Source organism: Rhinolophus hipposideros (genome assembly GCF_964194185.1).
Source record: "Rhinolophus hipposideros genome assembly, chromosome: 1".
Classification (NCBI taxonomy): domain Eukaryota; kingdom Metazoa; phylum Chordata; class Mammalia; order Chiroptera; family Rhinolophidae; genus Rhinolophus; species Rhinolophus hipposideros.
The window spans coordinates 10,628,782-10,647,270 of NC_138047.1; the positions used below are offsets into that span (position 1 = coordinate 10,628,782).

General features: G+C 39.3%; 2 protein-coding genes across 22 annotated transcripts in view; both read left to right on the forward strand.

The window, feature by feature from the left end:
- LOC308496052 (aldo-keto reductase family 1 member C15-like) overlaps window positions 1–18,489 on the forward strand; it is a gene marked incomplete at its 5' end in the record, with an annotated part of 236,040 nt that overhangs the window by 182,799 nt on the left and 34,752 nt on the right. The window lies entirely within an intron of this gene.
- LOC308500436 (ankyrin repeat domain-containing protein 26-like) overlaps window positions 1–18,489 on the forward strand; it is a 185,809-nt gene that overhangs the window by 140,639 nt on the left and 26,681 nt on the right. For 15 of the 21 annotated variants that reach the window (XR_013993730.1, XM_081055285.1, XM_081055284.1 and 12 more), the window contains 7 exons: window positions 2,129–2,258; window positions 2,553–2,614; window positions 4,981–5,074; window positions 6,628–6,686; window positions 7,768–7,861; window positions 13,502–13,535; window positions 16,034–16,106. The exons of 1 other annotated variant lie outside the window; for it this stretch is intronic. Coding sequence is in view for 17 of the 20 variants with exons in the window: in XM_081055285.1 (XP_080911411.1) it covers window positions 2,129–2,258; window positions 2,553–2,614; window positions 4,981–5,074; window positions 6,628–6,686; window positions 7,768–7,861; window positions 13,502–13,535; window positions 16,034–16,106 (546 nt within the window). In the remaining 3 variants the exon portion in view is untranslated. The remainder of the gene's footprint in view (window positions 1–2,128; window positions 2,259–2,552; window positions 2,615–4,980; window positions 5,075–6,627; window positions 6,687–7,767; window positions 7,862–13,501; window positions 13,536–16,033; window positions 16,107–18,489) is intronic. 5 more of the 21 variants (XR_013993729.1, XR_013993731.1, XM_081055280.1 and 2 more) reach the window with 2 other exon arrangements.

The following is an 18,489-nucleotide window of genomic DNA, read 5'->3' on the forward strand; positions in this document are numbered from 1 at the left end:
GGAGTTCAGCAGGCCCTCGCTCTCTGTTCTCTGTGTGTCTAGCACAGGGCTTCACTTCAGACCTTGTTTGGGAAGGGGGGACAAAAGGGAGGAACAAAACAGAGGACGTCATGACATGGGAGCTGGGTGCAGAGAAAACGTGTTGAGCAGAATGTGGTCTCTGCCTTGAGAGACCCTGGCTTGAGCCCACCCTGGACCATTTCTCTAGCTCTGGGGCTAGAGATTCTGAGTGATCTTTTCATAATAATATCTGTGGACACATTAGTGGACACATATGCACACATCAAAGGATGAAATCACAATTCAGGATATTTTTCTAAGATAAAATACTCGTTGTAAAGTCATAAGGAAGAAAACATTACCAACAGAGGATGCAACTTTCTCTCTGAGATGATTTTTTACTTTACAATCCTCTTCAGCAATCGGTTCTTTTCATATTATTCTTAAGAAACTTTATTAACTTGGTGTCCATAGTTGTTAAAGCTATGTTGAAAATTCTTTCATATCTCAAACTCACAGACATCCTGGTCACTTGATTTCTTAGTCCCTTTCTTCTTTCAGTCCTGCATGACAATCGTAGATGTATTTGAAGAATTTTAAATCTTCAACTCGGATAATCCTCGTTTTATTAGTGTATTTACACTAGATTTTCCCTGCAGTATTCAACTACCAGGCCATATGCAGTAGATAGGTAATTAGAGTTTTATTGTAGTGTTTGTTCTCAGGGAACAAACCGTGTATTTTAAGGCAACCACGTGTATTTTAAAACGGGGTTTTGTATATCTTTCATACATATAGCAGTGCTTCAAAAAGACTCGTGATTCTGTCATCACATAAGTATTTCTCCTCTATTATTTAAACTTATCTTTCAAAAATTATTTTTAAATAGTTGTCTTGTAGTAACATCATGAATTGGTGATTGACATTTTTTTCATTTAAATTTGTGTTTATTATGATGATATCCAGGAAATAAGAAGTGACATATATCCATAAAAGGGTATTTTATATTTTAGATTTTGAAATATGTCATTGAAGAATTGAATGCCACGTTTCTATAGCTCTGCTCTTGTTTTATTTTTAAAGTTTCACAAGATCTGTGTAGGTTTTACATTATTCAAAGATATCAGCTGAGAATGTTTTATAGACATCTATCTCCTTAAATCACACGCTTTTTCTGCGTAAAGTCATCTGTGTTTACTTAAATGTATCTACCCAAGTTTTCCTACTAAGTCCCCTGGGTGACTCAAATTTGACATGTCCCAAAGTGAACTCAGTGCCCCGAAACTTTCTTTTTTCCTGACTGTCTCTATCCTACTTTTTCATGTTTTCCCCAACCTTGCAAATAGCACCATTGAAATAGCAAAGCAAGAAAAATCCTGGACCCCAACTCTCCCTGGAATCACCACATCCAGTGACTCATCACCTTTCATATTTTCTACGTGCCTACCATGTTTTAGAAGTTATGACCGTAATTCACTTTCTCCCATTTGATTTTGAGGTACTCTTTTGGAGCATTGCATCCCTGATGTTCCCGTTTCAATTGCAGCTGGAATCACTGTTCTAACATATATTTCCAATGATGCAGCACCTCTGCTTAATGAATGGCTCGCCATTACATGAGGGTACAATTCATGTGCTGCCTGACACTTGCCTTCTCTGGCTTGGTTCTGATCTTGCACTTTTATCTCTCCATCCTAATCTCAGTGGTTCTGGTTTACCTCATTCCTTTGGTACCCTCCCTTCCTATATCAACTCATACCTCATGTTTTTGTTCCTGATGCCCTTTCTAGAATCCCTTCTCTCGCCTTCCTCTGTACCTAGCATAACTTTCAAGGTACAGCCCTAACTTTGCTGCATCTGCTGAGCTGCATTTACTGTGCTTTATTCGGTTCAAGTGTCCAAAGAGCCACTGATACTTTTCTAACGGTTCTTATGTATCTCTACCCAGACTAGAATTAGGACAACATCTGTTTTTATATTTCCAGCTTCTGTGGGGTTAGTTCCTATGATTCGATGAATACAGTTAATATTTGTGGTCTTAAAAACTGATGGAATGAGTGAGTCAATGTGCAATTAAATAAATGTGCTCTTTTATTAAGTTTGGTTTTTGGTTTTTTTGTGTTTATAGGACAAACCAACAAAACCGGCAATTAGAAAACAAGAAAATGGTATGGATATTATTCAAAGTGCTTCCCAAGAGCACACCAATAACGATCATTTGACTCACGTTGATGGAGTTCACCAAAATAATAGAAGTGGTATTTTAGTGACTACCTATGAATTTTTAATAGCTTCAATGCTGGTAGAAAAAATATAACCTGTGTAGATCCAAATGTGATATTCATTTCTATTAAGTACTTTTGTTTTTGCTAAGTTTCTTCAAATGTATTACGACTACTACCAACGTTACTCTTACAAATATATCAACCTCTGTAATTCTTCTCTACTATTACTTCCATTTGATATTCAAAAATGGAGCTAGACTTGAATGTGTATTAAAAATGCATAGCAATAAATATTCACAGTAATGTTTCTGTGACTACATTTTATAGTCAAAATGTCAGCATCAGGATTAGGAGAAGAAGAAGACGTAAAATCACCCGAGCATTCTGAGGTACTGTCTTTCATTATTATGATTATTATCGTTATGATTTAAATATCAGCATTCAGTGATGTTGAAACATAAGAGGAATGCTTTGACTGTGCTTTCTCACCTCTGCATTTTACTATACAAATTACTTTCTCATGGTTTGACCTATAATTACAAAAAGAGCTATGTGCTGAGTATAGTAAGACTACATAGCACAATTCTGCTAACTTGCAAGATTCCCTGAATTAAGTCAGTGTAGTATAATACAAAACACTGAAGGCTTCAAAGTCATAGGGAATTAGTTTGGGTTCTGAAGTTGTTTCCCTGAACTCAAGAATTGTTAGAGATCGACCTATGGCCAGATATCTGAGTGTGGTTTTTGTCAGCGTGTAAATGTCCTAATGAGATTCAGAAAGAAAATGTTTGGAATGTAGTTTTTTATAACTTGGAACTTGAAAATATAATGCGTGGTACGTCAAAGTATTATTATATTTGTATTGTCAAGTAGATCTGCAAGGAGCTTTCCAGGGAAGGAAGAGCATGGTGAATAGTCATAAGCAGATAGGATTCTTCTAACAGCACTTGGCTGAGCGCTGGTTTAATGTGCACATACATCCGTATTGTGTCTGTGAAACAATTGACTCTCGCCTTCTTTGCCGTCTTGTTCAGTTAAAACAGCATGCATTGAGTAACTTTCTGCCAACCAACCTGTGGTAATATAAGTACAAAGTAATGATGAGCAAATCTGAGGTGACATCTGGGGAAAGAGCTAGGAAGGCAGTGATTTTGACACATGCGTCTGCGGCCTAATGGTACAAGCAGTGTATTTGAAGGCGGGGAACGTGCTAGCATCCTGGATTGGTCACTTACTGGCTCTGGGATCTTGGAAAACTTTTTACCGTGCCCATGTCAGTGATCTGATTCGTAACGATGGAGTCATACTGACCTTTCAGGGTTGTGTAATGAACAGATGTGATAGCAAATGTGGAAACACTTGTATACTGTAGAGGGTGCTGTGGAAATGTAAGACGCAATGATCACAGTGGCTTGTGGTGAATTATTAATAGCGGGACTTTCCGTAACCTGAAGGACAAGGAATGGCAGTGGTGACAAGAAGAGACCGGGGAATTTAGAAGGGGTATGTGAATTTCTAACTTAGGGGTGTTAAGGTTCAGGAGACTGTGATAGGCCATGTCCCAAAGGTCTGTAGTGGTTGGCCATTCTTGAAGCAAATGCCTGTTATTAGATGCCAACCGTGTTCCGGGCAGTTTGGCACTGAATGTAGAAGTTGAGGGTTAAGCTGTAGTGGTAGCAGGAAAACAAGTACACAATACATGCTTCCTATAAAGGAAACGGAGAATGTTAGGTTAGAGAATAAGTGGGGGTTACAATAGGAATGGAAGTGGGAGTAGAATTTAAGTGGTCAGAAAAGACCTTTCTGAGTATGACAAAAGCTGCCAAGGGAAGCATGAGAGGTAGCCAGTCATGTGAGGGTCTAGATGCAAAACCCGCTAGACAGAGACAACAGTGGATCGCTCTGCTCATCATTTACTCTGATGTCTTAGAAAGGCCGGGAAGCAGGCAGTGCGGTAACCATCATGAAACCATTCTTATATCTGTTGTTTTGTGTAGAAGAGAAATAAAATGTGCATGATAAGTGCCTGGCCCATTTTGGATGGTTAGTAAACATATGGTCTTATTTTTCCCCAAAGAAAACTTAGTATAATTTTTTTTAAGACCTGCATTACTATGTAAAGTTTTGGGCTATTATTTAAAGATGATGTAAATTTAATGAAATATTTTTCTTACTTCCTTACTATTTCATTGAACCACATTTCCTATCAAAATTTTTAATTAACTAGTAGCTTTCTCGGAAACCTTGTTTAGCAAAACGAAGTAGGTTCTAAATTGATCGGTTCCGATGCAATGAGACGTACACCAAGGTTTCTTATCATGTCAACCATCTTATTTTGGCACTAAAGCAGTTCTGTCAGTTGAAATATTTAAATCTTGGATTAAGTGCACTTCTTAACGTTTATGTGTACATACTTATTTTCAAAGTGTCCTCCCATGCTGGTGGGATGCAAAGTAGTTTTCGGTGTTTGAAGTTAGTTCCTTGGTGAAGTGAGCGTGGACAGCAGTGTCGTGTCTGTGAAAGCCTTTGCTCTGGTTCCATGTGCACTTTAGAGTCAGACAGGAGCCAAATGAAGACGGAAAAGGAGGCTAAGCTAGACAGTGTCTCCAGGCTTTTCTGTTTCGATGGGTTGGTTTTCAAGACATGCTTGTCTTATTGTTCAAACTAATTCCTTTCAAAGGGGGGAAATTCAGATATATTCTTAGAAGGGATTAGAAATCAGTATACAACTCATGATTGATATAAATTTTAACAGAGTCTGCCTGAAAGATGTCCACGGAAATATGTTGACCGTTTCTTGTTTGTTGCCAAACGAAGAGGAAAACATGTACTTTCTACAGAAGAAGAAGGTAAGACCTGGATTTTGCAAAAAAGTCATTCACCTGAATGTTGACTTAAAACATAAATGATGTAGTGTAATAGCCAGAGGAAATCTCCACTTAGATGCCTAGTGTGGAAAAGAGAAGTGAAAAGGACAAGTGTTGTATAAGCAACAGATTCAAGTGGGCGTGCAATCACAGGAGATGAATTATTTCTTCCATTTCAAGATATTCTGACAACTGAGGAGTGTCAGGAAATGAAGAAGAAGAAAACAATAAAAGAGGGAATGAAGAATGAGAAAGGCAGAGATTTAGGGAGTCAATGATGGAAGATGAAGCAGGTATATCGAGTGTAAGGTAGTCAATAATTGTTTAGAAAAAAGAAGAGCAGAGTTTTGGAAATGTAGGAAGAAAAGAAAGTGAGCTTCCAGTATCAAAACGTGTCCGAGCGCTTCCTCTTTTGTTCATAGTACGGGCGGCACTGCGGATTGAGGTACACGGCCACGTAAATCTGTTTTATCTGCCATCGATGAACTTAAGCCTATGTGCTCAGCTCTAAATGTATATAACTTAATGCCATATAAAAGGCTGTGACTTCATAGGGTAGTATCGTACAGAGCAAAAGAAGAGCATTGGAATGAGACGGAGGGCAGGACCAGTTATGGGATATTCAGGGTGGCAATAACCTGACCAAGCGTCCATGAGAGAGTCCATGACTCCAAATGCAGTTGCATTTCGGGGAGAAATGATGGCAGCAGGTCTGGTATCTGTATGTCTCACAAGGAATGAGGGGGCACGAAGGTGCTTGTCCACAGACCATGCTCTGTGCAGAGAGGGTGCTGACTTCTCTACAGAGAAATCTGCAAGAGGAGGCATCGGATAGTTGTAGACATACGAGGATCACGGAACAGCATTATTTTGTTTTTCTTTGTGGCCATGTTTATGACCAAAGGGAAGCAAGAAAATGAAGAAATAGGACTGATAGCTGTAAGATACTAGCACTAAACAGAGAGGAAAGAAAAAGTGGTGGGGATAATAAACAGAAAGAATGAAAATGGCTTCATCTAAGTCATTTTGAAGTTGATGAGGAAATGTGAGAGACCTGGTTTGGATGCCTTCAGTGTATTTGCACTGAAACAGAAGGTGAGAACATTGCTGCTCCAGAGAATCCTGGAAGGAGGAGGAAGTGCTGGAATGGGATAAACTGCAGCCACTGCTTTATCTCCTCAGGACTCTCAGGCAGCCAAGATACATAGGTTACAGTGGTATTTGTTATTCCAGGGAGAGAAGTTTGAATAGAGCACATGGCTACTCTTTGCTTAGGACTTAATTCTTTGATAAGATGGCTGTGTCATAAAAGTCCTTTAAAGTCTAGCATGAGATTCGGAAGGAAACTAAGATTGCAAACAAAAGAAATTAGAGACTTCATTCCCTAAGTGCTAAAATTATGGTTTTCAACCTGTGTAATTCTTCTCTTCTATTACTTTTATCTGATATTCAAAAATGGAGATAGACTTGAATGTGTATTTAAAATGCATAGTAATAAATATTCACAGTAATGTTTCTGTGACTACATTTTATAGTCAAAATGTCAGCATCTGGATTAGGAGAAGAAGACGTAAAATCACCTGGGGATTCTGAGGTACTGTCTTTATTATTATTACTATTATTATTATTATCATCGTTATTATTTAAACATCAGCATTCAGTGATGTTGAAACATAAGAGGAATGCTTTGACTGTACTTTCTCACCTCTGCATTTCACTATACAAATTACTCTCATGGTTAACCTACAATTAATAAAAGAGCTATGTGCTGAATATAGTAAGACTACATAGCACAATTCTGCTAACTTGCAAGATTCCTGAATTAAGTCAGTGTAGTATAATACAAAACACTGAAGCCTTCAAAGTCATAGGGAATTAGTTTGGGTTCTGAAGTTGTTTCCCTGAACTCAAGAATTGTTACAGATCGACCTATGGCCAGATATCTGAGTGTGGTTTTTGTCAGTGTGTAAATGTCCTAATGAGATTCAGAAAGAAAATGTTTGGAATGTAGTTTTTTTATAACTTGGAACTTGAAAATATAATGCGTGATACTACAAAGTATTATTATATTTGTATTGTCAAGTAGATCTGCAAGGAGCTTTCCAGGGAAGGAAGAGCGTGGTGCATAATAATAAGCAGATAGGATTCTACTACAGCATTTTGGCTGAGCGCTGGTTTAATGTGCACATACATCACAATTGTGTCTGTGAAAGCATTGACTCTCACATTCTTCGCAGTCTTGTTCAATTAAAACAGCATGCATTGAGTAAATTTCTGCCAACCAACTTGTGGTAATATAAGTACAAAGTAATGATGAGCAAATCTGAGGTGACAGCTGTGGAAAGAGATAGGAAGGCAGTGATTTAGATACACGTGTCTGCGGCCTAACGGTACAAGCAGTGTATTTGAAGGCGGGGAACGTGCTAGCATCCTGGATTGGTCACTTCCTGGCTCTGGGATCATGGAAAACTTTTTACCCTGCCCATGTCAGTGATCTAATTCATAACGATGGAGTCATACCTACTTTTCAGGGTTGTGTAATGAACAGATGTGATAACAAATGTAGAAACACTTTGTAAACTGTGAAGGGTGCTGTGGAAATATAAGACACAGTGATCACAGTGGCTTGTAGTGACTTATAATCTACAACTCATGATTGATATAAATTTTAACAGACTGTTCCTGAAAGACGTCCACAGAAATATGTTGATCGTTTCCTGTTTGGTGCCAAACGAAGAGGAAAACATGTACTTCCTACACAAGAAGAAGGTAAGACCTGGTTTGTGCAAAAAAGTCATTCACCTGAATTTTGACTTAAAACATGCAAATGATGTAGTGTAATAGCCAGAGGAAATCTCCTATTAGATGCCTAGTGTGGAAAAGAGAAGTGAAAAGGACAAGTGTTGTGTAGTGCTCCAGTATCAGCAACAGATTCAAGTAGGCGTGCAATCCCAGGAGATGAATTATTTCTTCCATTTGAAGATATTCTGACAACTGAGGAGAGTCAGGAAATAAAGAAGAAGCAAACAGTAAAAGAGGGAATGAAGAATGACAAAGGCAGAGATTGAGGGAGTCAATGCTGGAAGATGAAGCAGGTATATAGAGTGTAAGGCAGTAAATAATTGTTTAGAAAAAGGAAGAGCAGAGTTTTGGAAATGTAGGAAGAAGAGAAAGTGAGCTTCCAGTATCAAAACGTGTCCGAGCGCTTCCTCTTTTCCTCATAGTAGGGACGGCACTGCGGATTGAGGTACATGGCCACGTAAATCTGTTTTATCTGCCATCGATGAACTTAAGCCTATGTGCTCAGCTGTAAATGTATATAACTTAATGCCATATAAAACGCTGTGACTTCATAGGGTAGTATCGTACAGAGCAAAAGAAGAGCATTGGAATGAGACGGAGGGCAGGACCAGTTATGGGATATTCAGGGTGGCAATAACCTGACCAAACGTCCATGAGAGAGTCCGTGACTCCAAATGCAGTTGCATTTCAGGGAGAAATGATGGCAGCAGGTCTGGTATCTGTATGTCTCACAAGGAATGAGGGGGCACGAAGGTGCTTGTCCACAGACCATGCTCTGTGCAGAGAGGGTGCTGACTTCTCTACAGAGAAATCGGCAAGAGGAGGCATCGGATAGTTGTAGACATACGAGGATCACGGAACAGCATTATTTTGTTTTTCTTTGTGGCCATGTTTATGACCAAAGGGAAGCAAGAAAATGAAGAAATAGGACTGATAGCTGTAAGATACTAGCACTAAACAGAGAGGAAAGAAAAAGTGGTGGGGATAATAAACAGAAAGAATGAAAATGGCTTCATCTAGGTCATTTTGAAGTTGATGAGGAAATGTGAGACAACTCGTTTGGATGCCTTCAGTGTATTTGCACTGAAACAGAAGGTGAGAACATTGCTGCTCCAGGGAACCCTGGAAGGAGGAGGAAGTGCTGGAATGGGATAAACTGCAGCCACTGCTTTATCTCCTCAGGACTCTCAGGCAGCCAAGATACATAGGTTACAGTGGTATTTGTTATTCCAGGGAGAGAAGTTTGAATAGAGCACATGGCTGTTCTTTGTTTAGGAGTTAATTCTTTGATAAGATGGCTGTGTCATAAAAGTCCTTTAAAGTCTAGCATGAGATACGGAAGGAAAATAAGATTGCAAACAAAAGAAATTAGAGAGTTCATTCCCCAAGTGATAAAATTGTTGTTTTTCAAGAAATATTACACTGATTTTCAAATGTAAAGTTTCTTATATGTAATATTTCTGTGGCTGTTAAATTATTTTTTTTTTTCTTTTCAAATACCATATTTCACGTTGAAAGCTCATCTAGTTTCCGGAAAGAGGTCCATTGGGGGGTAGGTGACAGACATCCTGTGGGGTCTTGGCTTTCTTCTGCAGTTTGAGTTTTGCATCTAACATGTTCTTCCCCGGCTAAGTCCCCGGTACCCCACTTGCCCGAGTGCACCCTATCCGGGTTCACAGCCAGAGCTCCCCCACCCACCCCGGGCATGCCCGGAGCCTGCTCTATTAGCTGCTCTAGGTGGATTCCACTTGCTGGGATGATTTCTCTTTTATAGTTTGTTTCCTGCAGTTCGCCTTGGGACTTGTACCTCCTGACCACACTTTTTGTATGTATTTACCTTTATTGGTCACAATGAAGTGTATAAGCTATATAACGGTATTTGACCTGCATAATTCGAAAGAGTCTCCCACCCCCAAAACCTGGCCTTCCAGTATCAGGCTTGGGAATATCGCCAGAATTAAGGCAATCATTTGCTAAAATTTAGGTTCGGTTTGGGGAAGTGCTTGTGATGTGTTATCTGACTATGTGTTTGGTTGAGAATATTATGAACTCAGCCATTTCGTGATAATTGGTGAGCTTGTCAACCTGTGATTTTATGTTTTTAGAATGAATTATTGTTTCAACTATTTATTGAGCAACTACTGTGTATAACACTTTACTAGGGGCTATGAATACACCAAACATTGCCTATTCTCTTGGAGCTTATTCTGGTCTAATACGAGAATTTACAATGCAAGGAGAGGGACCGACAAGTAAACAAGTAATTATAAGTTCATATAAATTCTATATGGCAAATAAAAGGGTGTTAAGAGAGGGGAAAAACAACGGTGGATAAAGACAGGATTCCCTTAGATGGTCACTATAGGATTCTATGGAGATGGCACATAGGCAGAAATCCTAGGGATAAACAATTTTCAAACACTTCCCAGGTCAGTTCAGAATTTAGAAGTGACTCTTAGAACTAACGCTTATACAAGAATATATCATGTTTACTTGTAATAGCCATAAACCTGAAAGTGATTCAGTGTCCATCAACAAGAGAACGGATGGACATAAAAGTTATATTTCCACAAGGAAATACTACACAATTGAGAAGGAAAAAAACATGCAGCGTTGATAAATATCAAAATCCATTATGGCGAATGAAACAAGTCTGTGCAAAAGAGTGCATACTGTGTAATTCTATTTGTAAGAAGTTCTAGATAAGGCAAAGTTAATGTATAGTGAAAACAGTAAAGGGCCATATGGTAAATATTTCAGGGTTGGAGACCTTAAAGTCTGCTGTCAAAGACTGTTGTTGTGGTGCAAAGCAGCCATAAGAAATATGTAAATGAGTAGATGTGACTGTGTTCCCATAAAACTTTATTTATAATTACAGACAGGGAATCAATATGACCACAGCCCACTGTTTGCCAATGCTCATCAGTGTCTAATAACATCACAAAAGAGGGAAGATCAGACATGTGTTTTTGATGCAAGAAAAACGCAACGCTGCTGTGAAGCAGCCTTCACAAGAAAAAATAATAATAATTGAACGTAGTCCCTCATCAAAACTCCAGGTCTGATTATCAATTTACAGGAAATGTAGGAACAGAAGGACATGATAATCGAAACGACCATATTCAGTCAGCAAAATGCAAAACATTGCAAGAAATGCTATAGAACACATGACTTAGTTTTCTATAAAACAACAAAAAAAGAGAGAATAAAAGAGAAAAAATGGAATCTGTTAATCAAACATATTTAAAAGGCTTATCAGCTAGTGACATATTTAACCTGATTCACTAAATCTGATATTTTAAACACACAATGGAATTTATAATAATGAAATATTTTTAATAATTTTTAAAAGAAAGCTCATGTACATCACTTTTAGATGTAGAAGGAGTCATTGTTGAAACTTCTTGCATGAGGCGATCAAGACACTTTACAATGGTTGTAAAGTAGAGGGTACAAGGAATGCAGGCATACTAGTAGCCCACGTTGGTATGGAGAGAAATGACTTTTTTTATGAACTGGTATTCCATAATTGTATATCCCAGCTCATTTTTACTGCAAATAACAGGTGACCTAGTTAACAGTGGCTGCAAGAAGGATCCAGGGTGGTGTTGGGGTTCAGTGACGCCATCAGGACACCCGATATTGGCCCTTTTCAGCTGTGAGACTGTCAATGTTTTAAGTTTTGTTTGCTTGTCAGCTAATCAGCAACTGTGCCAAACATGTTTTCAGGACAATATCCAAAGACTGGAAGGACCGTGTTTCTGTACGTGGTCATCTTTACTTTATAAATTTTCATTATAGTTGGCATACGATATATGTTAATTTGACGTGGACAACACAGTGCTTGGCCATTTGTACCTTACGAGGTGATCACCATGTTGCACGTAGTACTGTCTATCAGCCAGCAAAGTTACAAGGGTATTGTGGACACACTCCCTGTGCTGTACACTACATCCCTGTGGCTGAGGTAGTTTGTACCTGGAAGTTTGTCCTTCTTGTTCACCTTCTTTGTCATCCATCCCCGCCTCTCCCTCTCCCCTGGCGTCCATCAGGTTGTTCTTGGTAGCTGAGGGTCTGTTTGGTGTGTTTGTTTGTTTTTGTACTTTTAGATTCCACATGGAAGAGAGATCACACGGTATTTATCTTTCTCTGTCTTCTTTCACTTCACATAATACCCTGTAGGAACATCCACGTTGTTGCAAAAGGAAAGATTTGCTTCTTTTTTTGTGGATGAGTAATACTGTATATAAAGGTACACACACACACACACACACACACACACACACACACATCGTCTTTATCCATTCACATATCGAAGGACACCTGTGTTGTTTCCACATCTTTACTATTGCAAATAATCTTGCAGTGAAGATAGGGGTGCACACTGTTTTTCAAACTCGTGTTTTTGTTTTCTGTCGATAAATAATGAGAGGTGGAATTGCTGGATCTCGTGGCAGATGTGTTTTCAATTTTTTGAGGAATCTTTATACTGTTTTCCACAGTGCCTGTACCAATATATAACCCCATAAACAGTGCACAAAACTTGTTTTCTGTTTCCGCGGCCACATTTGTTATTTCTTGTCAACTTGATCATAGCCATCTAACAGCTCTGAGGTCGTATGTCACTGTGTTTTGCTTTGCGTTTCTTTGATGGTTAGTGAGGTTGAGCTCTGCGTTTCTTTAATTAGGGTGAAAACAGAAAGGCTCGCATTACACCCCCCCCCATAACATTTACAGGTGGAGTACGTCACACGCTCATTCCTACAACACTTAGTGGTAAACCAATCACTGTGATTATCTTAGTACAATCATTTTCTTTCTGGAGCTGGGCAGAGGCCACCTTCTCTATGTATTGGGACAGTAAATATCCACACAGAGTCATGGTTCTCCAGAAAGAATGAAGACTAAGGAGTGGCTAGTGGGCAGGGAGCCAGCAGCGGTGACTGCAGTGCAGTCAGGCAGACTCTCTACCGTGGAAGGAAACCGTAGCAGGGGGTGTACAGATAACACTGGACTCACAAAGTCTTTTATATTATGTTGCGATGGACATACGGCAGAAAGAGTCTGCTTCCTGTGTTGTGCGGTGTTGCAAAGCACAGTGCCCATCGACCCAGCTTCCTAATGAGAGGGTGCTTCATCCCAAAGTGAACACTCTAGGCTGAAGAGCTGGGCACGTTGAACTGCGTAACAGGAAAATAAGTGTACACTGCTGCAAGTGGGCGTGGTGATGGAATGAGGAACATCACGCGATTTCCATTTGCCAATGTCAGTGGAGGATACTCATTTTACTAATTGAACCATTTTTTCTCCGTCTGATGAGTGCTGCTGAGTTTTATAATCAGTGCAGTAGTAGTTGACTTTTAGGTGTCAAACCTTGGTACACGCCGTTTATGTTTGATCTCATTTGATGTTACTCACGTATATATTATGTATATCTAAGAGAAGTAAAAATTCATAATGTATCAATTGCCTAACCATAGTATGATTAATATGCACTCTACTGTACTCTCCAAAAATCCTTTTAATCACAATATCCGTCTGATAAGTTAAAGTTCTGCATTTTTCTATTGTGGATTTAAAACATGTTTTAATTCTTTTCTTTAATAGTGGGCAAGTGTTCTAAGGAGGACCCTGCAAGCAGGTATGATTTTGTGGATTTCTAAAATTGGCATGTTCACTAAAGGACTGCAGATACCAGAACCCAACAGTGATTGAGTGTTCTGCTCTGGGCGAGACCCTGCCTTATCTACGTCACAGTTGTTAGCTCATTTGTCATCATAATAGCTTTGCAAAGTAGCTGTGCTGTTCAGGCTACTTTTTATTAATTACACATTGTGGTCCAGGAGGTTCATTAATTGACCCATGGTTCCACAGTTACCAAGTGGCTGACCTGTGATTTGACCTTCAGCCTGCCTGGCTTCCCAAAGCCATTCTCTTGTCCCTCAGCCTGTACTGAGAAGTTCCTGGGCAACTCTGGAGTCAGGATTCAGACGCAGGTCAGAGGAGCTCAGAGAGTCCAATTTAGTCATATGTTAATGCTGATTTAGAGTTGTTCCTAAGAAAGCCGGTTAGTCCAAGCATTTGTCTTCATATACTGGACAGTTGTAGCAGTAATGAGAACCTTGTTTTCAGCATCAGAATTTAGCCCAGATGTGAGTTAGCTGTGGTCACAGAACCACAGCCTTTACCTAAGCAAGACCTGATCAGTCAGGTGGTTTTGGGTGTGATGCCGTCTACCCTTCTGGAGATGAATTACTTTTCTGTGTGTGAAAAATACCTATGTATTGGCCATGTTGGGTTAATGAAATTCGGCATCAAATTAGAGGATATTTTTAATTGATAGCTCTACTAACAGACTTCCCAGTTGGGTTTTCCTTCATGGTGGTTCCTTTACCTGGTTCTATCAAGTTTTTTTTTCCTTTTTTCCCTAAAGGCTTTCTTCTTCTTCCATGAGTTTTCTTGATTTTTTACTTTCTTACATGCTTCTTTTTGGTGTTTCTCTTGTTGTGTTATGTTTTTTCCATTCCTGCCAGCTTCGTCGTCCATTATTTGGTAGAAGCAAAAGCATCTAGAATTTCAGGACTTTAAGGAAGCTTAGGAGTTAATTATTTAAAACACCCTCTAGTAATTTATGCTGTGATTAACGTTTTGGTCAAGTGTTTGTTCACATGGAGAGTTTGTGACTCAAAGAGATTAAAGTCACTTATTTGATTCTAAATGAGTGATGGAAATGAGATTTGAGTTCAGATTTCTAAGCCCATGCCTTTCCTGCTTGATCATCCTGTTGGTGATTGTTTTACTAATAGAAAGGTCTAATGAACGCAGTGGAAGATGATCAGAATGGAATTAGCAGGAAAATTCTAGTTTCAAGACACCAGTGTTTCGCAATAGAAATACGGGTTTTAGAGTAGAGATCACAAATCCCATCAGGCTCAAGAGATCAGAATAGTGGGGTTTGTGACAAGTTAACACAAATCGAAATAAGACTGACACAGGATGTTGGCAGTTGTCTAGGAAAGTAGATTAAAATAAGGTTTTCAAGGGTGTACTGCTCAGGTTGCTGCTTTATCGTTGAATGGGGGAAACAGGAAAATTCAAGGTTTCTATCTGAAATATTAAAATAATTTGGGCCACTGGAAAGATTCTCTTTAGACCAGTAGGACTGTGGTACCACCTACCTGCACCCCAGCTTACAGAGGGGCCTTAGATCCCTTTCAGACCTAGGTTACTGGAGAGATCGTGAAACTACAGAGATCTGTGGCCCTAGGCAGGTGTCTCATGACCTCCACCGCTTTTCCCAACTCACTCATGTCCTTCCCAGGTGCATGGAGGGTTGGGCAGAGGAAGGACTGACTGTCAGATCAGTGATGGAGTTGGGCATTTGGTAACATGCGTGTTTTAGGAGTGGACGACTGAATCTCCATTTACCCTGCTTCCCAGGAGCAGGGAAATAGTGGGTCATTTGAGGTCGTCCTTGTTGCAGGAGTCTGTGCCTTCACAGGCTGAAGATTTCAAGGTTGAAGGTTTCCAGGGAGCCCTGAGGATGAGAGATCTGGTAGTGGCAAGGCTAACAACATACACCTTCGTTCTTTGACTTTTGTGCTTGTAACTTGCAAACATTTCAGGGAACTCACTGTACTGTTTTAGGGTACGAGGACAGAATGGGGTCGTCGTACTCAGTGTTTTCCCTGTTAAAGAACCAAGACTGCCATTTCTGAGTCACAAAGATTAGTCTTTGAAGCAGGGGCAGACACTGGAGAAGTGCCAGCGTGTCTTTCCACCACGATTTAGGTCATCAGATTCCTGACAGTTCAGGTTACAAAAGTTATGTCAGCCATTAATTGGATTTTCAGTTCAGCCTTCAGGACTTCCGGTGAACACAAAGTAATCTCGGCCTTTGCCAATACATTCGCTGTGACTGTTTGCTATGGCAACTTGGAGTGTATCTTCACACTATTTCAGAGGTTGGGAGAGTTGGAGGCAGCAATAGAGCACGGAAAACTGTTTTAAAACAGGCCAAATTTTAATTCTATCCAGACCCTTCATTTGATACGCAGATAGCTGAACTACCACACCATTTTTGTTGTTGTTGCTTTTGTAAAGGAAGCAACTCGCTTATTTTTTTTCTTTACCCCACAGTCTTCCCTGCAAACCTGGCATTGAGGAGTCACCGTCTACATCACAGGATAAAGTCTGCAATGTTGTTCCCAAGGTAAAGTGCGCCGGTGTGAAATTAAGTTTCCTGCTCTGGATTTGGTTTTGTGTAGTACTTTCTCTTACAGTGTAGTAGGGGTCCACCTAGCATTGGTTTATGTTCGTAATAGAAAGTCGGGTGCAGTAAACCAGTTTATAAGATAGGACCAGTTGAGGTGTTCTTTGTTTGTTTGTTTGTTTCTTTGTTTTAAACTCTTGTAAGTACTGAAGATGGGGACGAAAAAAACAGAATGGGCTGGAAAACATACAGTGATAGGACAATTATATTGGGAAGCTTCCCACAGTAGAGGAGATATGATATTGGATGAAAGGGAAAGATTCTTAATGTGACATTTATTTACACCAACATGACCTTTATACACTTGCCTAAATGAAGTCTTTAGTGGATCCAGTGACTTATTGTAATAGTCATGAAATCTTTATAGATGATGTAATACAGAATTGTACACCTGAAATCTATGTAAATTTACTAACAATTGTCACCCCAATACATTTAAAAAATCAAAAAAAAGTAGTCAGGAATTCTCCTGAAGCCTTGCAGTTTTAAAAGTATATAGCATATAATATGTAGGTTCATTTTTTTTACACTTTTTATTTTGGTATCATATAGTTGTCAGGAGGAAATGTTTTCTTGTTTCTCTCTTGTTACTTGTTTCTTCAGTTACATTCATTAACATTTGATATTATTTTATATTAGTTGCATGTGTGCTGATCCATCATTTAGATTAAAACAACAGTAGAAATTGTTGAAAGTACAACTGAAGTTCTTTATCTCAAAACCCATATTAAAAGGGATTCCACTGTATGCTAGATCATTGTATTATGAACATATTTCAATGTCTTCATCTAATGGAAAAGTACATGTTCTGCCTAAAATGATGATTCTAGAAGCAGTGCTTCTTAATAACCGTATGGTAAAATGTCAGTTTTCAGAAATTTTTTCTTGTTGTTTTTAATTTTTTTTATTTCCGTTTCTGTTGACATTGAGTATTATGTTAGCTTCAGGTGTACACCACAGAGGTCCGTCATTTATGTACGTTACAAAGTGATCCCCTATGAGTGTGGTACCCCGGCCCCCATACGTAGTTATTACAATAGTATTAACTATACTATTTTTGCAGTACTTCTCAGCCTCATGACCTTTTTGTAACTGCCTATTTGGAATCTTAATCCTTTTAACTTTTTTACCCGAACCCCAAAAGACCTCACGGCGGGCCTTCATCGGTTTGTTGTCTGTATTCATGATTTTTTCTCTTTCTTTGTTCATTTATTGTGTTTTGGATTCCACAAATACGTGAAATCATATGGTATTTGTCTTTCTCTATGTGATTTATGTGACTTAGATAAAGACCAGCTAGGTGTACCCATGTTGTTGCCAGTGGTAAGATTTCAAATATTTTTAAGTGTCCAAGTAATATTTTAGTGTATACGACGCTTGACAGTTAAGTTCGCGAACTCATCCTTGACTGAATGCTGCATACCTCATTGATGAATATCAGTATCATCACCTTCGAAGTATTCCCCTTGGGAAGCCATGTACTTAAGCCAGCGCCTAGTTCACCCTCCGAAGCAATTGTGGAACTCTTCCTGTAATGGCCATCAGAGCAGTTGTCATATTAGCCTTGATGTAATGAATGCCATTAAAATGTCTACCTCTCAATATTTTCTTCATCTTTCGGTAAAGAAGAAATCACTAGGGGCCAGATCAGGTGATTAGGGAGGGTATTGCGAAATATTTATTTGTTTACTGGCTAAAAAGTCCCTGAGACACAGTATCGTGTAATATGGTGCATTGTCGTGATGCAAGAGCCATGAATCTTTCTCAAAAAAATTCAGGTCGTTTTTATCTAACTTTTTCACGCAGCCTTTTCAGCACTTCCTGACAATCAACTTGGTTAACTGTTTGTCCAGTTGTACAGATTCATAATGAATAATCCCACTGATATCAAAAACGGTTAGCAACTTGTTTAGACTCTTGGTTTGGGCTGACGGAAATTTTGGTCGTGGTGCATTGGCTGACATCCAATGTTCACCTTGACGCTCTGTTTCAGGGTTGTATTGGTGCACCCATGTTTCATCATCAGTGACAACATGGCCCAAGACATCGTCCTGCCTCCCCAAACAGTGTTGGCAAACTTCACGCTACTTTGGGAATATTTTTGCACACACCTTTCTCATGCCAAGATTTTCAGTTCAGATTTTCCTAACTGTGTCTGTATCGATGTTTAGTTTGGTACAGAAGAAAAAAGTCACAATCAGAACCACGATTCTCACTCACAGTTCAATGAATTTTGCGATGTTTATGTCATCAGCTCTGCTTGTTACTGGCCACCCTGACCTGTCCTCATCTTGGCGCATTCTGTCCCGTCAGTAAGACGTTT